General features: G+C 42.0%; 2 protein-coding genes across 4 annotated transcripts in view; both read left to right on the top strand.

The window, feature by feature from the left end:
* The first annotated feature begins 266 nt into the window (after positions 1–266).
* On the top strand, positions 267–11833 carry LOC113172912 (LON peptidase N-terminal domain and RING finger protein 2). Its single transcript, XM_026375986.1, has 12 exons — positions 267–1963; positions 4656–4774; positions 4919–5041; positions 5145–5300; positions 5953–6175; positions 7013–7112; positions 7363–7477; positions 7600–7721; positions 7836–8022; positions 8133–8267; positions 8504–8653; positions 8887–11833. The coding sequence occupies exons 1-12, from the start codon at positions 1219–1221 to the stop codon at positions 9043–9045; spliced, it is 2334 nt and encodes a 777-aa protein (XP_026231771.1). The 5' UTR covers positions 267–1218; the 3' UTR covers positions 9046–11833.
* A 3470-nt stretch (positions 11834–15303) lies between these two features.
* LOC113173819 (mitogen-activated protein kinase kinase kinase kinase 4-like) overlaps positions 15304–23770 on the top strand; it is a 67382-nt gene continuing 58915 nt past the window's right edge. For all 3 annotated transcript variants that reach the window (XM_026377399.1, XM_026377398.1, XM_026377397.1), the window contains exons 1-2: positions 15304–15563; positions 15816–15881. In XM_026377399.1, coding sequence (XP_026233184.1) covers positions 15507–15563; positions 15816–15881 — 123 coding nt within the window. In that variant the 5' untranslated portion in view covers positions 15304–15506. The remainder of the gene's footprint in view (positions 15564–15815; positions 15882–23770) is intronic.

Genomic DNA, 23770 nt, shown 5'->3' with positions numbered 1-23770 from the left:
ACAGGGGCAAAGTGGATCACCCAAGTTAGTACAAACCTGGGTGATGTTTCCTCTTCCAACCTGAAGGCATGTTCAGTGACACTAAGTGTGAAAAGCACTTTTAAATCCTGACTTCAGTGTCGGTGCAGCTCTCTGGCAGCAGGTCCCTAAAGGTTACACAACAATCAACGCGTTATATAAGTGAGCCACATAATCGGCCAATAGGAGGCCGCCTCGCGAGTCACGTGACGCCCTGCGTCTGCCTCGACGAATCGGACGTGAAGTCCACAGAAGCTACAACCTTAGCTAAGCTGCTGCAGCTAGCTGGAGAGCTACCAAGATGGAGCGCCCCGGTGACTGCTTCGTTTCCATCGGGGTTTTCTCACTTTTTAGGACAACTACATGACGCCCGAAGGTGTTAGAATATCTATGAGTTATTTTGGGCGTCAGTTTGGAAAGAGTTCGTTTGCGGACTTCGACGGGACAGTGGGTGTTAGCTAGGCGGTTAACCCGCTGTAGCGTTAGCTAACGTCGCTCTCTCTCCGCTCCGGCGCTCCCGGGGAGTCTTATATAAAAACAACGGCTGATCAGGGAGGACGGACGGACGGACGTGTGAGTGTGTAGCTGCCATATATCCAGTTTAGTCTGGACTTTAATGCACGATAAACTATCTTAAACTCAAAACTGTGTTTTTGTAGAGTTAACTTAGTATCCTAACGACGGGATACGACGATCGAGCGAATGGGAATTAAGCTTCTTACTGTCTAAGCTCGGAGGAGTTTTAACGTCTCCCTCGACTAAAAGACGAAAATACTGAAATAACAACAATGTTTTCCTAGAAGTGATATCATCTGGACACTTTTATCTGTCGGGATCAGCCCGCCTCCTCGCTGGCCAGAGAAGGCTGTTGGTAAATAATACCGACCTCTACCCCTTCGCAGCCACAGCCGGCGTGGACGGGGAGCTAGTGCTGTGCTGGTTCTACTCCTGGACGTCGTAGGGGGCTGTTTCTGGACCGACCATGTTCGACACACGGACTATTTTACCGGTATATGACTCGAATTCAGTCATAGCCTACTTGCAGTGGCCAGCAGTGACAGTCGGGCACGCTCGGTGGTTTTGGTTTGACAGCAACATGGTGAACAAGAGTGTGATTTCTGAGCCACGTCCGGAGTTCGGGCTGCTTCTTCCGGACCATCAGTGAACCCCTCCGCTGTCTAAGTGTCTGATTTGGAGAACATGGAGACTGGACTGATGTCTCACCAAGGCGAGGTGCTCGTCCACCCGCTGTCCAACCCAGGGGCTGCGGGAATCTGCCCCGAAATGCTGGAGGTGGCAGAGGAGGCCAGCCGAGCTGGGGACTTTAACCTGGCCGTAGAGATCTACAGCTCCCAGCTTGCGGACCTCCAGCATCCGGACAGGGGTCTGTGTTTGAGGAAAGCCGACTCTCTGGCCAGAGCTGGGCGCATTTCCGAGGCGCTGGATTCGTACTGCATAGCGGCCAGCCTTGGCAAACTGCACCCGGAGGAGCTTCCCCTCCTGGTGGACACGATCGCCCGGACTCTCCGCGAGAAGGAGCCGGGTCTGCCCGGGACGTTGAAGGGGCATGTGAAAAGCAGCGGCGGGGAAGATGGGGCAGAAAGCAACGGAGAGTGTGAAGACGATGAAGCATTGGACTTGTTTTCCTGTCGCCTCTGCAAGTGTCTGCTCTACGAGCCCACAACTGTGGAGTGTGGACACACTTTCTGCAAAAGCTGCTTGGAGGACGAGTCCGTCAAAGACTGTATACACTGCAAACAAAAGTTGAACAAAAAGGATGGTCTGCCAAACGGAAGAAGGTTAAACGTCGTCCTCAGTGGCCTGTTGGATAAGCTGTTCGCAAATGAGAGTAAAGCCAGGAAATTGTGGATTGAAGGAGAGGTGTTGTGGAAACAACAGAACTTCTCGGATGCCTTGGAGAAGTACAATGCAGCAGTGGATCTAGGTAAGACAGTTCATCAATCATGTGGGCCATGAAAGATGTTTTGTGTAAAAATGTCTTTGTTAACTATGAATTAATTGTATAAAATGAAAATGAATTCCTACAGGTGACCTACTTATCCCCAATCTAGCTTCCCAGTGTCACCGATAAGTGGCGCTGCTCCTATGTAGACTGCACCGAGGCCAGGCATTACATGATCCTGCGTTATTTAACCAGCACACATATTGTCTTTTTGCTCTCCAATGACATATTACAGTGCACATATATACATTATTTTTTATTCTCTATGCAGTGCTTTAGTTTATTTTAGAGCTGTTCTGGGGAATTAATCTAAATATGTATCTTGATGGACTTAGAAATTGTCTTTAGTGTCCCCCACCCCCTCCTTACTTGTAGTGTTTCATAAGCGTGTTGAATAACATTCATTAACTCTAGCTAATATGCTACAGCAACTTAGTTCAACATATACAGTTACTCTTTTCCATGTTGTGTCACTTTAACCAGTTGTTCCTGTAAACTATGAGCCAAAATACTGAATGTTCTGTTCTCCTGGCACATTGCATAAAGCGTGCCAGGATATTTCATTAATTGTGGGGCAGGGCAAGTCCCCTGTTTCCTTTTTTAAACTCTGATAATAAAGTTAATCAGTCATATTCCCACCTCTGTCCTACATATTAGAGTAGAGGATATTAATAAAAATTAACCTCTAATTTCTGACTGCCTCTAACATGTTGGTATGAAAAATTGAGGAAAATACTGGGTTTTTTTTGTGTGGTTTTGAGTGTTCGGATGGCAATATATCAGATGTTTCTCTGCTGGGATCAATATTGATTCATGCCTTCTGTCTTGTGAAGGACTCTGGGCAGCAGGAGGACAGAGTGCATTCACAGCTTTGCCACTGACAGTCACTGTTTTCCCAACAAATGCAGCAGGAGGCCTTCTGGTATCCATGATGCAGGATGAGCATAATGGGCTCATGATGTCAGCAGAAATACAGCTGTTATCCAACCTGTGCCTTTTGGCAATTTTCTCCCCTTGGTGGTTATCTGTGCCACATCTTATGCATTGCACTTACACAATGAAAGTGATCTAACAATGTGTAACACAACCAAAGCCCCCGCCTACGCTTTTTAAACTGTTTTAAATTTATTTAACAGCATAACACAGTAATGAAGTGGAAAACGAAAATAATAAACTGCTAACTTGCTCACAAGGGAAGACAAGACAAACAAAAGCAGAACTGAAACGGGGACAAACATGGTGAAAAACAATAGAGATCGAGTCATCTTATGTGTCTATGTGAAGCGTTGATTATGTAGGTCTGCTGTTAAAGCACAACCAGCTTGAGGAACTGCATTCCTCTTTTATCATAGGTAAATCACTGCTGCAGAATCACGATAAGGCTGCCCTTGCATCTGTTCCTGGTCTTGCATATCAGACTTAACACCTCACTGTACAGTTGTGTCCCAGCTGAGATACCTGGAACAGAACTGAACAACCTCCTCCAGTTGTTAGTATAAGCGTAACTTTTCAGTTTAGACAAATGGTGCTAGTGTAATTAAACCATTTTGTATATGGAAATATTAACTTATATAAATATTTCCTATTTATAACCTGTGCCTCAGATTTACACCCATTGTACCATCTTGTATGATGGGTTAATCTTTTTGTGGAACACCTGGGGTTTACATACTTACTTTTATGCAGACTGAAACACCATCAAACTAAAGGAGAAAAAACTTTGTTGTTGGTAAAACTGTTTTGTCTAAGGTTCCATCTTGGCAGCTAGTGGTCATAAAATCATATCAATACTAAGTGAAGAGGAAATATCAGATGTAGACTTTGCGAAACTTAGGTGTTTGATTATAGCGTAATATTTTGGAGTCATGCTAATATTGTCTTTTGGTCCTGCTGGTGTTGTTTGTGCTCAGGTCTGGTCTTAGCTGACTGCGCTCAGGCCAAACAGCCTACTCACCTTCTGTTTAACTTCTCCTTTGCTAAATGGTTTTACAGATGACTTGTGAAAGGGCTTCACAATCCAGATTTCTGGTTGCTGTTGTATTCACAGAATCTAAAGAGCAGAATAAAAGTAAATATCAAACTGAGAACAAAGATGAGATGTTATATAAGTTATGTTGTAAGTTTAGTTATATGACTAACAGTAGGAGACAATGCTAACAGACCTTTATATTGTATTAAAAGAGAATAGCTAAAACTCTGGCAGCATTTAGACTTCTGCAGAAGTCTACTACTCTTCATTTGCAGCCTATTTGAATAGTGTTCGCCAGTTTATTTCTAGCAGTTTTACATATTTATAAGTTAACTGTAAAATGAGTTGAACTCTCCAACAAGAAGAGTTGATTCTTGTTATTTCTTCTGGCTCTTAAAAAAGAAAATTAAATAAGGCAGTGAGGGTTAAACCTGCAAAAGTCAAGATGAGTACATTTGGAACTAGCAACAGTAAAGTGTATTTATGTCAACCTTGTTTGATAACGTGTTCATACAGTGACTGTAATTGTCCAGTCACCCGTCTGATGTCAGAGTTATTATTGCTTTATAGGTTACAAAGCATTCTCACACGTGAAATGGGTCTCATGCCGCATGTTACGTTGTTGGCCTACTTCTGTTAAACCTTTCCATGGATGTTTGTGCACTGACCTGATGTATGTCTTTTTGTTTCCCTTGTGGTGTACAGTGCCCTCTTCAGGCAGACTGCTGTGTCAACGGGCTGAATTGCACATGGAGATGAGGAACTTCAGTCAGGCAGTGCAGGACGCCAACTCCCTCTGTAGGATAAAACCTCATTGGACCAAGGTGAGACACAGCTGAAAATAATTTTTATTAATGCTGTAAAATTAGGTGTAAAAAATTGATGTGACATTGGTGTGTATTGGCCTTTAGAGGTGCAAGTCAAACACAGTGCAAAAAAAACAACAACATATTGTTTGTTTATTTCAGGCTCACTGTCTGAAAGCCACAGCGTTGCGTAAAGCAGGCCGGAATGATGAGGCCTTGCAAGAGTACTTCACTTGTGTTGCACTTAAACCTGACTGGACCAAAGTCAAACTGGAGGCTCAGAAGGTAAAATAAACTCTTTATAAACAAAACAACATGTTAAGCATGTTTCCACCATGAGGATGTAAGACATCTAAGTCTGAAAGCCTGGTTTTCTTCTGCCCTGCAGGTCCTTAGTGAGCTGTTCTCCTCTGTGTTTGAGAATGAGGACATGCCAACGCCGCTGCACCCTCTGCAAGGGGGTTTGGCCACTCGCCTCATCAAACCTCCTGCCTTGCTTAGGTCCCTGAGTCCACTCACACAGAGACCTGGCTCCTCCACACAGGTTACTGCACACAAACACAGTTCATTCACTGAGGCAAATGGAAACATCTGTGAGAAAGGAAAATTTGTCTTAATTATTTGAGGGACTCAGTCCTTAACTCTTGTATGTTTTCCACAACGGCCTTGTGTGTCATTTTATTTAAAAAGGTTTTTGGCATCTCGATGAAATCACACATATCTTAAGCAAAATAAAAACCTGCTGCTCTTATGTAACTACATGTACTTGAGTGTATTTGCACCACTCCTGTCAGGTCTGTGTTTTACATGCTTGTATTGTCAGTCTTCAGTGACCTGAAAATAACTTGTGTGAAGAAAAGGTGTTGAACAACATTTCAGAAATTTGTGCAATCAGACAGGTTGCTGTTAGCATGGTCTTTCGTAAAGCATACTGTGATGTCATTTGAGATTCGGGCGTGTTTATATCAGCAAGTTCACATCAGGTTAATAGATTGTAACTTGAAACATGTACACACACGTGATATCCACAGATACGTGTGTATATGCACTTTTCAAAAGTACAATAGGCCAACACAGAAGAAATTTAATATGCTGGTATTTTGTATCAAGAGTTAAACAGAGGGGCGCAGGTGCAATGTGTGGCTATTAAAGGATGCAGTCTTTGTTCTAATGTCTCCAACTGTCTGTGGTTCTAGGACTCAGAGTTCAATGTGAGTAAAAATGTTCCAGTGGACGAGTCGTCCTCCAGACTCTCTGGTCTGACTCCCAGTAAATTGGACCCTGCTGGAGGGGAAGGCAGCACAAAGAGCCTGGCTGATGTTTTAGCTGCGTTGCCAGCACCGCCCGGTGGCCTTAAGAGGAAACACAGCAGTGACGGACCCTCAGCCTATAACCCTCCTTCCAAGATGATCAGACCTGGTAAGAGAGTTTGAGTTTCATTTAAACAAAAACAATAAATCACTATTGAACAGAAATTTCTGATGGAGTGATACAAAAGCTTCACATTGTTGACCACAGGTTATGAGTCATCGAAAGAAAGTAAACATCCATTGTTACCTTTGGCCTTTGTTAGCCATACATTTAATGGAAATAGTTTTGAATGGAATTACAGGTGAGATGCTACTTCCCTTTTAAATCTGAGACCAATGATTGCTTTTCTTCTGATTGTCAGCTGAAAATGAAATTGATAAAGTGAATTCAGCCTGTTGTCATTAACAGAATAATTACAAGGTACAAGAGAGTACAAAGTTAAAAATTCTTCACTGTAATTAATTTAATAAAGATGCTATTATTCATTACAGCGTCCTGCAGGGTGTTTCTTTGTACAGAACCAGTTAAACTGCTTTTTCAGTACAGACTGTACTATCAGTGCAGCTGGTATTAATCTGTGCCAATGTTTTTGATCTAGGGTGGACTAAATAAATGTGCTGTTCTTCATAATCACATTAATAATCAATGTGAAGAACTTTGGTAGACCACACACTTTGGTGCACCACAGAATAAACTGCAACAAATGGCATTAGTTGCTAAATACAGTTAGCTTCAAATCATTAATGTTTTTTATATAATTATTTGTAATAATGTGAATAATGGTCACTGAACCACTCAAGAAAGTATAAGGCCACTGTAGATGTCAACATCTGCATTATTTATTCGGCTCCTCTTAAATAATTAGTGCAGCCTAAAGGAGAAATCTACTGTTGCCTCTCTGCAAATAATGGAAAACATGAAAACATTTCTGTACTTCTCATGCAGATGAGACGAGCACCTTTCAGAAAGCCGCAGTGAGCGGAGGGAGGACATTTCCTGCTGAGCTGCTGGACAGTGGAGATATGGAGTGTTCACTCTGCATGAGGTGACTGCACACGGTCTAACATTCCAGCACATGCACACAAAACATGCATACACATCACAAATCTTGATAGTTAGGAGCAAAAATATTAACTCAATCTAGAATTAACTTCAAATCAAAATGCTGTAATTAACACACACACACACACACACACACACTAGCATGCCACAGTCACTAACATCACTAACAGCTATTGCTAGCAGGTGCAGCGTGTTAGCGTTTCGCTGTGTGCCTTTGGTCGTTTGTCCTCCAGATTATTCTATGAGCCTGTGGCCACTCCGTGCGGACACACTTTCTGCCTCAAATGTCTGGAGCGCTGCCTGGACCACAACCCCAACTGCCCTTTGTGCAAGGAGAACCTGTCTGAGGTACAGACGCTTATTTAATTTAGTCAAGTTTTACCATTTTATAAAAAAATCATATATTTATTTTCAATTTTATGGACCAAAACTCTTACTTACTTACAGTCCATTGTGTTTTTACATTTCAGTATCTGGCCACCAGAGGTTACAACAAGACTCTGCTGATGGAGGAAGTACTACGGCGTTACCTTGGAGATGAGCTTGCAGAGAGGAAGAAAATCCATGAGGAGGAGATGAAGGAGCTGTCCAAGTTAGTTATAGTTATAGTTCGTTATACACATGTAAACACACATTAAATAGTCTTAAAAAGCCTTGAAAGTATATTTGAACTTGAAACATTTCGCCGTTTCTTTGTCTCTTGTAGCTTAAACCAGGAAGTGCCCATCTTTGTTTGCACAATGGCCTTTCCCACCATCCCCTGTCCACTGCATGTCTTTGAGCCTCGCTATCGCCTGATGATCCGTCGCTCCATGGAGACTGGTACCAAACAGTTCGGCATGTGCATAGCTGATGAGCTCAAAGGCTTCGCCGACTATGGCTGCATGCTACAGGTGAGTGTGTGTGTCTACAGCTGAGCACTCTACTGTATGGTACTCTACTGTACTACTACGATGCTCTAAGCAGCAGTGTAAATACAAGAAAAAAAAAAACTGTGTTTCAGGTGCGAGATGTGAAGTTCTTTCCTGATGGTCGTTCAGTGGTCGACACTATCGGAGTGTCGCGGTTCAAGGTCCTCAGTCATGGCCAAAGAGATGGCTACAACACTGCCAAGATAGAGTACCTGGAAGACAAGAAGGTGGGCACAGAGGACAGTTGAGTGGGTGTTTTGTTGGAGGATGTCATTTCAGGCATTTTCCATCATGCTGCTGTCAAGAAAAATGTCATAAAAAGGGGCAAACACCTGACAGCTCAGCAGTGATAAGGAACGAAACTCTTATGTCATTGAGAGGATTTTGTAATTGGTCATTATCCAGCCCCAGTCATTTTCCTCTGACTATATTTCTAAGAACAAATGTTGCTCTGTCCAATCAGGTGGAGGGAGAGGAGCTGGTGGAGCTTCTCAAGCTGCATGACTCTGTGTATGAGCAGGCCAACAGCTGGTTCACTTCACTGAAAGACAACATGAAGAGCCAGATCCTCAGCCACTTCGGACACCTTCCCAGCAAAGACCCTGAACCACAGGTCTGAAAACATCTTTAGTGTCACTGCTCTTTAACACTGATTTGCAGATTTAACTAATATCTGAGAAATAAGCTTAAAGCAGTATTTATTGTACTAAACTGCACCTTATGCGGTAGGACCGTGTAGTAAACGGTTTCATATTTCTTTTAGTTTGGTTAGAATGGTTTAGTTTACTCTTGGGATATAGTCACCATTTTACACAGCAGCAAAATATTAACATTTCTCTTCTGCAGGGAAGTCAAAGTGGTCCGGCCTGGTGCTGGTGGCTGCTCGCCGTCCTTCCACTGGAGAATCGAGCCCAGCTCACGATCCTCGCCATGACCTCCCTCAAGGACCGCCTCATTGCAATCCGCAGAGTCCTCATCTTTGTCACTCGCAAGAGGCCGCGGTGATTTCCCAGCCGCACCCTAGTCGCCCCAGAACAGCTTCTATGCAGTTCAGCATCTTAGTCATTTGGTCACTTGTTTGTTTGGTCGCTCATTGACTGGTCATTTCTTTTCTTGTCAACTCTTTCATCAGTCCATCCTCTTAGATGCTCGTGAACTCCTTCCTCTGTCATGCAGCCTCTTTGAGCACATGTCATTGCTGTTAGAGGGGCCAGGGTGCAGGCATGAGGGCGTTGCTGGGTTCTCTTCTGATCGCCTGTCAGTTCATCCAGCCGTCCTCGTACCTGCATCTTCTCATTGGATGAATTAAACCATAACACATGTCTAAACGAGTGACCTCTGACCTCTTGTCCTCTGTTGAGGCCAAGCTGTGTCTCTTCCATTTAGGTCACTCCTGGGTTATTTGTCTGACTAAACTTTTATGGATCAAAAGCCTGCTAGCACAAAAGCAGCGTGAACAGAATCTAGTTCAAGAGGAAGTAATCTTTAATACATATATAAAGCAGTATTTCACACAAACTGTAACAAAAGGTGATCTGCCACAGAGACATGTTACCACCCAGATCGACAGTTTGTACAGGTCCTGAATCAAAACAGCTCACCTACTGAAATACAAAGCAAAAACACAAAACGCTTGGTATGATGGCATCACACGAAAGTGAATGTACTGGTCTAGTTGTAGTCTAAAGGTTTTTCTTTTTTTTACCCTGTCACTTTTCCTTTCTTGCAAAGTGAGGCCGTGTCTGGCGACGTGCGCACACAAGCTCCGTTTCCTCAATGTGCACCAGGAACAGCTGCTTCACTCGTAAATCTTCCTGACTGAGCCTAACTTTGTGTGCAAAAAACCTGGAGCTTTCTCTCTGCTGCCAAACCTGGCAGCGGGCATGTACCTCAGCTTGTCAGATAGAAATGAATGGGCGCGTTGAGAGTATGTATTGAAATAAGATTGTAACCATGTCCGTGCTCACACTAAAAACCTCAGACTGAAGCGCGTGAGAACAAGTGCAACTCTACAACAACACGCTCCACTTGTTTTAAAGGGGATTCGAGTAAGACTTGAACATAAATTGGGCCATCGCACAAACTTAAGTTGCATTTAGTAAAATGCATTTACAAATGCATCCTCCCAGATACAGCTGATGTGGAACTTTGTGTCCTATTGTAGCATAACTCTGGGAGTTATAGGGGTGGTGAATTTGTTTTTTGTTCCTCTCTCTGCTATGCCGTTATGTGTATAGTGAAGTTTTAATTTGGATGATTTATATGTATATCAATGTAACTTTGAGGCCTTTTTTCATTCTTTATTTATGGAACATTTCACCTTTTCTCAGTAAATTAACATGCACTCTGTAATACAATTACAACCACAGCTCATAAAGTTTCCCTCTTTTCTTATAAATATTTAGTTTATATTGAACACTGATTAATTTTTCCTTCTCAAACTTTTGCAGAGCTGATTTTCTTTAAACACATATTTTTAAACTTATATTGTTATTGCTTCTTTGTTCTTTGCCTTTACTGGCACAGGCAGCATCTCTTGGCACTCAGCATCAACCAGCTGTTGATTAGTTTAAAAGCTTTAAGCCATTTGTAGCAATGTGTTTCCATAGTGCTACTAATTGTCAGAAACAGAACAACTGTTTAAAAGTTGCACATTAATGTGCCTGTAACCTTTAGATCATGACTGAATGAAAGGAACCTTATGGAAATTGTGACACACTAGTAGCACTGTAGAGCAATATACTTGTGTCCTCTGCAAGAGGATCCTGCTGCAGTTTCAAGACACTTAGTTGCTCAACAACTGGTTAGATCAATGTTCAACGTGCCAGCAAAGATGTAAACAATGGAGATTTACAATATAAGTTTTGCTGTTTAGTTTATTTTAATGAAAAGCTGAATGCATTTTAAGAAGATTCTCCAATGTCTCGAATGATGAATGGTGCTGATGTGTTTAATGGAACTATCGTAAGTCATGAAATGAGATGGAAAAGCGCTTTTATGAGCCACATTAACTGCGAAGAATAATGAGCAGATACGATCCAGAAGGTTTTCACAGCACTTTTACCACATCTTGTTATGAAACAGCCTTATTCCAAAATGCATTAAATGAATTTGTGGCCTGTTAGTGTAGTGGTAAGATCGCTGCCCTGTGTGGGTTCGAAGCGCAGTAGTGGCCTCATCCAGTAGGGGTCCTTAAGCAAGACCTCCTTACACTTACCCTGCCTGCTGTTGTACCTTGTAGCTCACTTGTAGCTACTCCTTTGTTGTCTTGGCTATGTGCTTAGGGCAGTCACCACAGTCTGAAGTCCAGAGGCCTCGATCCAGACTAGTCTCCCAGTTCCCAATTCATTTCATTTAGATTCAGGCCAAAAACTTCAATCTTCAAACCACAGAATCTTGTTTCTCATGAATACTTATGTACATGTGATTTATTTTTTTGTTTAAATAAAGTTCACTTTGAAATTATGGGGAGTTTTTTGAAGAAAATTAATTTAATACATTTTGGAAGAAGGCTGTAACATAATTCTGAATAATTCTGGATGCTGTTTATCAAGCTGAACTTTAAGCTAGTCCAGTTGTTTGCCATAGGACCGCTGTGGTTGTAATTGCATGATTCGCGTGCATGTACATGAAATCCTTCTCTGTATAATTCTGTCCTTCCAAATGTTTGTGACTCCACGACCCAAAACACAAAAGGGTGTGGTTCACAACATGCTGCATTTTCCTGGTATATTTGTAAAGGAGGATCTTATACCTATTTTTTATCACAAATAAAAAAACACATTTAATCCAGTCTCTTGCTGTTGTTTCAGGTTTCTAGTTCAAGCCAGTGATGGCATGAGTATCAACCCGAAAACTGCAATAAATAAGAAGCTAGAGGTCACAAACCTTTAGAGGCTTATGGAGGTCTTGAAAGAGCATCTATAAGCAACTAAGCAGCAGATTATAATAAATATTATTGATGCTTTCTTATCCCCCTTGAGGAAATTCTAGTGGAGGCCAAGTGTTCGGGGTTCAGAAACACTTCAACCTGTGACCAGGAGGAACCAGGAGTCAAACCACCAAGTCCTGAGCTGTTGTCATCTCTTACACAGCTCCTTGTTTTTTCCTCTTCCCTGTCTGTGGCGCAGAATGTGTTAATATATATAGTCTGCACAGTGAGACTGTTGCTGGGCAAAGTGAATTTAGGATGTGTGTTCCCTCATCCTCTCCTTTTCCCTTTCACAGTAGACATGCAGGGCCACAGGGAGGCAGTGTTTGAAAGGGAAAGACCAACAGAGGGGGCATTGAGTTCATACAAGGTTCACACTGAGAGAAGAGGGAAAACAGACAAAAAAGAAAGCCAGACATTATATAGCTGGTTTAAATTAGATTATGACGGTGTTCACTTGAACGTCGACTGGAGGATCACTGTAACAAACTGGTGCATCGTGTGTAAATGTAAAATTATTTTTAATCAGGAAATAAATGGGGCTCAAAGTGGGAACGCACTAATGCTCCGAATGTAAACGAAAGGTGCTTCCAAAGATCCTTTAGCTTTAATCTGGCCCTCACGTGCAGCTGCAGAGCTTCCAGACAGTTTAACAGAGTGACACTGTCATGTTTCTACTCAAACCCATCTGAAACACATCCCGCGCTGTGGAAACAAGCAATGAGCTCATGAGCCGAATAACTGAAGGAACAGAACGTCACGTGACTGCTGCTTTCTGATCATCTGTGGAGGCTTTGTTTATTGTTTTTTTATATTGCTCTCTTAGCTGCGTGTTTCAATGAACAAAGAAGTGAAATTATTTCATTAGAGGGAAACAGATTGGTTCAAAAATGGCCACTGTGTTAATCTGTTTAAAACCTAGCACCTGTCCTACGATGAAGAACTGCTCTTCCAACTGATCACAGCCAACTGCAGGTTTATTGTGGTTGGTTTATTTATTCATTTTCTTTCTTTTTTTACCTGTTGTGAGGTGGGGATAAACAAGAAATCCAGCTTCTTTGAAACCCTCCTTAAATTTTCTCACCTCCTTTATATAGCTGTGATACACACACACAGATACAGAGAAAAAAGAGGAAGCCGTTGCATATCAAACACAAACAGACGGTGTTTCCTCTGTGTCCAGTCGTTCAAACACCCCAGACAGACTCACACAACCATATACACATGAGGAAAAATCAGGATAGAGAGAGAGTAGGGCCTGTATGTGTGTTTGCCCACCTGATTCTCTGCAGTGTACATGAGGCAAACAGCATGTATTCATTAGAATAAGAAGATGCAGTGGCAGTAGAAGTGTTACAGTAATCTAACAACAGCTAATAGCTCATTCTCACATGATATTATGTTTTAACAATGCAACATTACCACAACACATGTAAGTGAAATAAGAGAAAGGTAATCCAAAAAGCATTCTGGAGAAAACTGCTCTCAGAGACTAATAGGTAAAACATCTGTATTTGCAACGCTGGGGGTAAACGATAGATTGAGTGAGTCTGATTTTTATTCAGATGTTTTAAAAAGGTAATAATCTCCTGAAGTGTCCTCACTTTCAAACCATTTCCTCACTTCGACGTGTGTTTACAACACGGATTGAATGATACGAGATAGATGTGTTGAATGACAATGATATATTTGGCAGCTGTGTGACCTGACTGAGTGCAGGTTGAGCTTGCATTTAAACATGAACATGAGAGTTTGCTTCATATAAACCTCATAACCGGACTCTTTATGCATTATTTGCTTACTTACTGGACACTTTGTAAGAAGCTTTCTGACAGAAAATGTGGCCTAGAATAAACTCTGTGATTAAAATGCCCATACAGCCTGAAATCCTTGAAATATACTTGCTATAGATAACACTTGAAAGCAGGGCACACCCAGTGGGTGATACTTTGATGTCTGTGGGTCGTCCCCCTCCATCACCTTCAAAGCAAACACTCGCTCAAGAGAGTACGGTGAAGCTCCAGTAGAGGAGCGGTGCAACATATGTTCTTTACACCAACGTTTAGCATAAAAATGCTTTTCAGGCTTTATAATAAGAAGATAGGGGTTCGATAAAAGTGTTAGACTGACGCTTGGTTGATCGAAAGCTCACTCAACTGTGTGTAAAGTAACACTGATCATCAGATATGAATGTCCCGCTCTGAAGTCCTGCGGTTTCTGTTCCATGTGTGCCAACAGATGTTCATTTTTTGGAATCTGTGGACAGCAGAATTAAAGCAGAGTGAGGCAGTGGAATAAGCCTTAACATCTGGATATCCAACATCATTAACAGGGAATAGTAAAGCTGTGTTACGGAGAGGCTTGCATTCCTGTGGAAAGGAAAATAGAAAACATGGCGCGTAGAAGACAGATTGAGAGCAAACGTGACAAAGTGGAAGACGTGTAGAGCAAGAAAACGGCTGCACGTTCACATAGAGAGCAGCAAAAAGACTTGAGAGCTGCACAAATACACTGTTGATGTGGAGAATTTGTAAGTCGGTGAGACAGTTTGAGTCTTGTTGATATATCATTTTGTTATTTACATGTACATTTAGTCATTTGGGAGATGCTTTTATACAAAGCAACTTACAAGGTAAGCGTCTCTTAGAAGTGCAAACCACAATGATGTGTGGCAGCGGATGGGTAAGGATGGAGGACATAACTCAGCCTGTATTGATATCACAGCTTCCAATGGAAAAACACAGCAGTGACAGTGGTGCTGAAATATTTATTAGTGTTTCCACTTCACATGCTCTAATTGCTTCTTATCTATCTGATGGGAAGACGGAGGTAGAGATACGAGCTAAGGCTGGGATAAAAGGAGAAGAGTGGAAGTCAGGAAGATAAAATAGAAATGTTAATACAGTTAAATCATCTCCAGCAATCATCGGGATCAAGATGCAAACTCATCATCATGTCCTGATGTTTGCAGCAGAAGGAATAAAGAGGTGCACAGAAACAACTTACTATAAAGTTCATGACAGAGCTTCATCATGCAACAAAGCATGCACTGCAGGGGATTCAACTGCTGCAGGACAACAAGCAACAAAACAACAAGCCTGGCTGTTCCAATACTTCTGGAGGGGGTCGTGCGTCTGAATGCACGTCACTCAAGACCAACTTACATTATTATTATTTATGATCTATTTTCTGCTCAGGGCCGCAAAAAGTCTTGGGCTGCCCCTGTTTGAGAGGCAGAGAAGGGGCGGGGCGTGAAGAGAGAGAGAGGTAGAGAGAGATAGAGTTAGAAAGAGAGAGAGAGAGAGAGAGAGAGAGAGGGAGAGAGAGCAGGCTCGGCTCCGGCAGTCGGTCGGTCGGTATGAAGCAGCAGCGGAGCCTCTGTCTGGGATTATAACGAGGGAAAAACGCTCCTGGGATAGAAAATATCACCTGCGGGATTAATAAGACACCACCCGAGGATGAGACACACACTGTCTGTGTGAAGGAGACTGAAAATCACCCGTTATTCCGCTAATATATCCTGTTTTTTACAATAATGGCGAACGACTCGCCGGCCAAAAGTCTGGTGGATATAGACCTGGCATCACTGAGGGTGAGTGTGTGGGACACAGAGGTTTGCATGGTGGAAATGATGTGTTTATATTCACAAATATAAAATACGGGGATGCAGTGACAGCAGCCCTGCGGTGGCTTTTCTTTGTCTAATATTCACTGGCACAGGAGAGGCCAGCAAACCGGGCGCAGCCGGCTCCTAAATCTAACAAACCGGATGATAATTACTACAGGGATTCAATTAATCTGCCCTCTTTTTTTTAATTTCTGTCGTTCTTCTGCTTTCTCACAGGATCCTGCAGGGATTTTCGAGTTGGTGGAAGTGGTCGGAAATGGCACCTATGGACAAGTCTACAAGGTTAGTGGGAGCCTCCATCTGTCTTAAAGAGGGAACAAACGGGCGGAAACTGGAGCACAAACATGCATTTATGTATTTTTTCCTCTCTCACGGTCTCAGGAACACGTTTATTATAACATGCCCCCCCCCCCCTCCTTCACTTGGGGCTGGTGCGGTCTGGACTGGATTATCTCTCAGATAGCGTTTTGGCCTCTCGCTGCTGCACATCCATTCATTATTTTTATTTTAGCTGTGCAACCATCCATCCCTGAACACCCATTTTTAGTCCTGGAGAGGTCTCTCCGCCCTCCTCCGTCTTCCTCTCATCCACACCCCAGTAAATTAGCCCGTTCCCTGCATGCACGCGTTGCTGTGCACTGATTAGACCAACCCCATCCGTGCATGACAGCCTTCACCACGCTGACCGACTTGTGCGCCATTGGGTGGGCGGTGTTTCATTGCGCATTTGTGCACAACATTACCCAGCAGGGTTTTTTTTTTTTTGCTAGAGTGGCTCAGTGCTGCATTAATGGGGATAGGCCTGTTCATCCCATCACACACACTCACACACACTTTGTGGAAAACGCATTTTGATGGAAACCTGCATCACTTGTCCCATCAGAGAGGAGCAGCGACATCATCCTGCTGTTGCCTGAAAGAAATAAGAGTGAAGTACAGGTCTGGGTCTACTGAGATGTTTTATTTTGGAAGTCTTCACCTTGTTTGGAAGACAATGCACATTTTGATGTTGTATGATGGCTGACGGAAACCACTGGATCATATTTCTGTGGTTTGTTTGAAATTATGTCATCTTAATGTGATGTGAGACAGAAAACAGCAGTAGGCAACATGGATTCGGTATTTAGGGATTCAGAAATGGACAAATCGCTCTAGAATAAAAGTAGAGATCATGGCAGAGCTGCTGTTTGGTTTGCACTGGCGTGTGCAGATGTACCTATTACAGATCTCACTGGCTGTAGTGCTAAGTAGGCCAACTGCTGTGTGACACAGGTGACTTCATAATGGGAATACAAACCTGGACATAAGTCAAGTTGTCATTTATCTCTGTTCTGAGCCTTTTCTTTTTGCAGGTTCTGTAGACAGGATGTTAGTTTGGCTTGTGGAAACCTCTGAGGTTAGTGTTTGACATGTTGCTGTAAGTTGATTAAAATCTAAACCATCAGATTTGTAATATTACAATTACCTCTTCTTATAAGAAGCAGTTTGCTGTGGTGTGTGTGTGTGTGTGTGTGCACCATTTAAAATTCATGCTTCACTGAGGTAGCGTCATCCTCTCAAACGGAGAACATGTCAGCGTGGTTCCGTCATCGATATATTGCCTGTCTGTATGCACACACATGGATTTGTGCAATAATGTACAATTATAAATTATAGTGCACTAGAGGGCCATTGACATAAGAAGATCATACACAGGAAGTACGGTTTGAGCTTTATTCTATTAATTATAAGGCTTAAACCTGCCATTGCTGGCTGATGTCCACTATATATACACAGTATATATGAGGCCTATACTTCCAGCCTCAGTGAAAGCACAGCTGAAGATGTTAGTCACCTGAAATACTGGAACAAAATTAGGTCGTTGTTGACATTGAGTCATCACTGTTTGCGCGTCACTCGGCTATAAGCTCATGCCATCGTCTGCTTGATTGGTCGCTCCGCTTGTTAAATATTCAGGTGTGTTGGCAACAACAACTGCTGGCGCTGACTCTCACGTGTTTCAGGGAAAGTCTTGAAGGCTTAATTTTACTCGTTGCATCAATCTTTCGTCTGCTGTAGCTCCAGTGCTCTGAGGATTACACAAGTGACCAGTAGCCGTCAATGATTCCACTGCTGAGACAAGTGTCACTTTTAATCAGATGTTGTAGTTGTAGACCAGGAGTAGGGGATCAAAACTTAAAGCCCACTTTATGTCTCCATAAAAATATCTCCTGTCAAAATTGTATAGATTCAAAATATGACGGGGGCCGGATGTGGCCCACGGGTCTTGAGCTTGACATGTAGACAATGATGCCAGCCTGGGGTGAACCTCTTGTATACTCGTTTCCCTACAGTAAAGGTGATATAAAGACAATGAAATATCTTCTCATACTTAGATGCGACACCTGTTTTGTTTTATTTGTGGCTTAGAGGAGGATGATGGTGGCTGTAAACGTTTCATTAAAACAGGAGACAAGTGGTGCTGTGATGCTCAGATGCACTGGAACATAAATTAACCTTGACATTTTGAGTTTAGTTCCTCAGGAGCCAGTGAATCATAATCATGTGTGCCATGCAAGTATGACTGAGGATGAACCAGGCTGTTTTTTTTTTTGTTGTTGTTTCCTCTTGTCTGCTCTGCCTGACTTGCAAACATCTGACCCAAAAATGCGTACGTCTGTGTGTGTTTGGGTCTGTCTGCACATGTTCGCTGGATCCTCGACACTTGGCGATTGGTCGGGCTTCCCAGGCTAGCGAATAGCTTGTTGCAGCTGTGTGCGCTGACAACAGCTGTTGGGAAGGAAAAACAAATCTGAAAGGGGGGTTAGGGGATAGAGAGACAGAAAGAAAAGAGGAAATTCAAACGAGAGAGAAGTGTTGTGGTTTAGTTGCTAAATAAAAGGGATGAAGCACCTGGATGTGTCCTCCACACAATGTAAGACTTCGTAGACACCATCTGCGTTAATCAGTGATTGGATTCTGAGTTTTTAACTTGTAAGTGGAAACATCTGCTAGCGTGTTTTTAATTTCCCAGAATGTCTTTAGTTTTCAGTGGTCATTTCTTCATCGGCCCCCTCCTGACTCGCTCAATAGATGCATCTGGTTGCAGTTGAAATGTGTCTAAGTTTGTATTAATCTATAATTAATTGGCCAAATTCTTCCTCTATGAAAAAGTTTGTTTGTTAGGAAATGCATTGTGCACAATGTGGAACGTTTTATTTGGTTTCATGACAAAGCAAAAACAAAACAAAGCAGTTAAACAAGGACATTAATCAAGACTAAAAACATCACCCCTCGAAGTTGAAAAGAGAGAGAACAACATGAATGCAAAGAGAAAAAACAGTAGATGTGAAGAATAGCGATGTCAGGAATCATTGTGTTTCTGTTTCCATTAAACCGTGGGAGGTAAAGCGGAAAAATTAAATGAGAGATGAAGAAAGTGGCAGAAGGACTTTAAAACTCTGGGGTAAGATCACGCTCAGCATGTGGGGCTGGGAATCCCCCTCTCTGAGGAAATGGTTTAACCCATTTATGACTTGCTGAGAGCTTTAGACTCTGCAAGCTTCTCTCCTTCAAGCTGCAGCTGTGATCGTTTCAGCCTCGCTGAGACGAGCTGCCTTCAAGTTTATGAAATGTCCAAGCTGTGCAAACAAATCAAACTCTGATTTGTTTTTTAAAAATTCCCCAAATGGAGCAAAGGTGCAATTGGGTTCTTCGCCCGTGGTGCAGAGAGCGACTGGATGTTTGTGAGGAAGTAGTGAAACGGCGGAAGTCATCAGTGCAGTGAGGAGAGTTTGGTGGCTTTGCTGTGATGACCAGATTAGGAAACCACAGCTCTGTTCTGTTGCACATCTATAGATCCACGTGAAATGTATCAGCGCTTTGAAAAGTGACGACTTGACGCCTGGGTGATGTGTTCATGGAGAGCAGATCATGGTTAAAATAAGCTTTATTGAAAATGTTGTTCTATTAGCGATTAATCAGATACTTAGATTAAACATTTCATCTTTATAATGTCTGAATAGAATGAACTCAGACTTCAGCTTGACATTAAAATAATATTCCCCCAAAATATTGAGTTTACAGTGATAAAACAGAGAATTTTCATATTTAGGTTAAAGTATCTTCACTTTAGAAATGAAAATGATCAGTCCATGAGAGATGGATAGATAGGTAGATAAAAGTAAATGTGTGTTTTCTGTGTGGATGTTAAAACCCGATGATAATAAGTTGCACGAAACAGCAGAACGTTGCACTGATACCAGACTGAAAATCTTATCAGTGCATTTACATAGGAAATGAATTTAAAATAAATGGAGATTACATTTGCACTGCCGGTGATCTAAGCTTGTATTTTCTGAACCCTCCAGCTAATCAGCGGTGAACTATTCTCTCTCCTAACCTGTAGAACTGTGTGAGCATTTCTCCGGAGCCTCCCTCTGTTGTGCTTCCACCTTTTTACCACATTTAGACAAAGACTTCATTTAATTACCTCGTCACCTGATATTTTATTCTTCAGCTGATACGTGTTGATAAATGATGCTGATCGGAACACGCAGGTGTTCACTGTAGGTTCCTGTTAAATCACAGGAACCCAGTGAAGGGAACTAAGAGTAGGTGTGATTTAATGGTCTAGATTTTATAAAGGCAGCAACATTTGTTTTTCCACTCAGCTGCAGACAGGAAGCATCTACAGGCTTTCAAAGGTTGCAACAAATGATTATTTGCATGATCAACTATCAATCTGTGTTCCAACATGTATGAACTTCATGTGTATGTACAGATGAAATAGTTTCACGTCCTCTGCCTCTTTTCATCCTGTCTTTTTAACAGGAAAGATGCTTGTTTTTTCCCTTTTTGCTGACAAAGTGAAGCTGGGTGTGGCTCTACACCAGCAGCCTGTCATCAGGAGAGTCCCTCGGGGGAAATGCACTGCAGCATTTCCCTGAACGCATGGTAGATGTGTAGCGTAGTTGTGCACATACTGTGAAGTTTCTACCTCACTTCATCGTTCTGTGAGGCTGAAGAAAACCACACACAGCTGGTGATGTTTCAGAATTCGACTTGTTTGTACTAAACACTGAAAATAGTTTCGTCTTAACTGCTTAAATATTAAATTTACAACGATATTAAACAAAAGAAATCAGTAATTTCAGAGGGGAATATGGAATTTTTGCCTAATATTTAATGAATTGAATGATTTTCAGACAGCAGCTGTTGCCATCTTGTTGTGTACAGTTATAGTATCTAGGTACAGGCGCTGGTCTCACCGAGCGTGAGATTAACCCCAACAGAAAAGTCTGTTTGTTGTTTTGTCCACATTAATGTTCACTGGGTTCAACTGTGAAATGCTTTATTATCTTAGGTTCTCATTTCTCAGTTATCTTCTCATCTTCTTCTGAATTTAGTTCATGTATTGATTCTTGTTACATCAGATGACAGAGATGGAACTTTACTAATTGTAAGATGTTTGTTATTAATAATAGAGCCATGGGTCGACTTTTCAACTAGACATATTTTAACCTGTGGCTGCTGCAGGTTGTTGAATAAGACTTTACATTAAAGTGTTTGTTCATATCGCTTATCTAAAAACATTTTGTCATAGTGTTTTGTACTGTCTCGTCCCCATCATGAAAGAAAAGTGGCAATACTGTGATATTTAAGGTGCCAACACAAATAAATGACCATCAGCTGCTTTATCAAAACAGTTCAGGGGTCCACTACATACATCTCTTAAATCTCTATTGTTTTCCTTATTCCAGCTCTATAGGGAGCTATTTATAGGCCGGCCCCCGCTCTGTAAAGTGGAGGAACTACAAAGCTGTCAGAAGGAATAGACTCATGCAAAGCTGCCTCACCGACCTTCCGGCTATTCAAACTGGAATGTTAGTCGGGTCTGCCGTGACCTTTTACAGCACAGGAAGTGAAGCACAGCCACGGCTAACAGCAGCAGCGGCGGCGGCGGCAGTAAAGTGAGCCGTTTCTCCACTGGGAACTTTGTTTTACAGTCAGAGCTCCTGTTATCTACGGTGACCTTTCCTAACAGAAGAAGCAGAAGCTTTGTCATGGCAGCAGCAACAGGAACTTGACTTTGTCATGTTTTATGATGCAGAAGTCGAGCGGCTGTGTGTTCCTGCTGCACCTAATCATTGTTTTCAAGAAGGTCCGACTACCACTAAGTTGGTAAAGGTTCACATGTGATCAGTGCTACCACAACATCCTTACAACTGGTTTGATTTACAGCCTTAACGTTTCCTTGAACTGAAGAATCTGGAACGTTTTATTGCTTTTATGACTAAATGCAAAGTTATAGGGACAGTGATAGATAATTATTAATCCAGTTTATTTATCTCCATTAGCTGAGTTACAAAGTTTTAGCCTAAGTGCAACTGCTGCTAATCCACCTACAATATGTCATGATGAACCATTTCGAATCCCACATCAGTGATACGTTAAATTCACTGTGGATTAAATTGTTGTGTTGTTGAAGAGTAATTATAGAAGTTATAATAAAGTTTGATTTATTTTACACATATAGGCGACATTCCTCGTACCATTGTTAATGAGTCTGTTGCTGATAACTATTGTTAAGGCTAAAAATAAGACACAGAGTGCGAGACAGAATCTGGGTCATGTCCTTTGATGCTCACTGTGTGGACTGATGCTGTGACTCTGCTGCTATGGAACAAACATAGAAGTCCTGCTGCTGATGGATGATCGTATCCAGGACTATTGTTCGTTTCAGATTTGCAGTTTTTATTTTGCAAGTTAGGAAACTTTAGTTGGACACTGAAATTATAACTATAATTTTGCTATCGCATGGGAAAAGGCAGTCATTGTGGTAAACTGTTAGCTTCCTTAGCTTCTTTAGAGCTTAGAATAAAGATGATTTCAGTCATAGAGTGAGGAGGAAAGCAAGTAAACACAACATACATCAGTCAGGGGTATCCATTACAGCTAACTGCATATACCGCAAATCAGTAGTGGAGAAAAAAGCTCTGGGAATGAAAGATGCATACAATAGGAGGAGGTAGAAGAGAGCAGCCGCGTCCCTCCTCCTCGGCTCTGGTCACGTGCGCTGAGGATGAGGAGGAGTTTGACAACAGGGGGTTTGATGGAAGGCTGCTGTAATCCCTTGGCGCATGCTGAGAGAAGGAGGGAGCGATCAGGATAGAGAACAGGAGATATTAAGAATATTTACCAACTGTTCTTTACTTATGAAGCACTTCCCCAGTGTGATTACTCAGATATTTGTCATGAGCTACTGTTTGGTCTTGTCTGTCTGACAAATTCAGCTGAGGAAATTTACTCAGTGTGTGATATATTAAAAACCTTAGCAATCATTTTTACTACCAACAAGGTAGATAAATGAGCTGATTAGCTGTTTATCTCAGATAAAAGCACCTTTTTAACCATTTGGCACCTCAGAAGCTTCACAAACTCCCTGTACACCACTTAACTCTTTGCATTTGTTGTTCTGTGTGATACTTAATATTATTGAAACAGACGATTAATCAATTTGTTGATCAGCTGATAATTTGATGATGCCTGTAAGTTCACACTGCACCTTTGTGCCACTGATGCTTAATGCTGAATATAAAATATTTTCACCGTTAACAAATGGCCCCTTTTAATTGTTTTGATTTAATCTCTGTTGGTTTCTGTAAAGGTTGTTATCTAACACGCTCATCTGCATGTGTTGTTTTGGGTGGATGCATGCAGGCAGGCAGTGCAAACAGATGGCTTTGTTGTTGTAGTGGTGAGGCTGCAATGCCCAGTCTGTTGAATAAAGTGCTGCAAACAACAACAAGAGCTCTGTCACTTCGCTTAACTCGGCGTATCCACTTGAACTGGTTAGAAACCAGCCATCCTCAAGCACTGTGATGCAGATCTCATCCTACTACTGTTGTTGCTGATTGCACAGTTTAGTTCTGAGTTCAGTTTTGAAGGTGTTTGCTGTAAACATAAAACTTAAAAACATAATATTAAATGTCTTCTTTTTCCTCCCAGATGAGGGATGTAAGATTAAAATTTCAGTAGAATATCCCAGACTGTCTGTCCAGAGATGTCAGCTTCCTCTTTTCCCTTCATCATACTTACTCACCTTTTGGCTCTTTGACTTTAATTCCTCTTCTGCCCTCTCCTTGTCTCTTTGTTGTTCCTCTTTTCTTTATTTCTAAACAAAATATAAC

This window comes from Anabas testudineus, chromosome 21 (genome assembly GCF_900324465.2).
Source record: "Anabas testudineus chromosome 21, fAnaTes1.2, whole genome shotgun sequence".
Classification (NCBI taxonomy): domain Eukaryota; kingdom Metazoa; phylum Chordata; class Actinopteri; order Anabantiformes; family Anabantidae; genus Anabas; species Anabas testudineus.
This window is presented reverse-complemented; position numbering and strand designations above follow the sequence as displayed.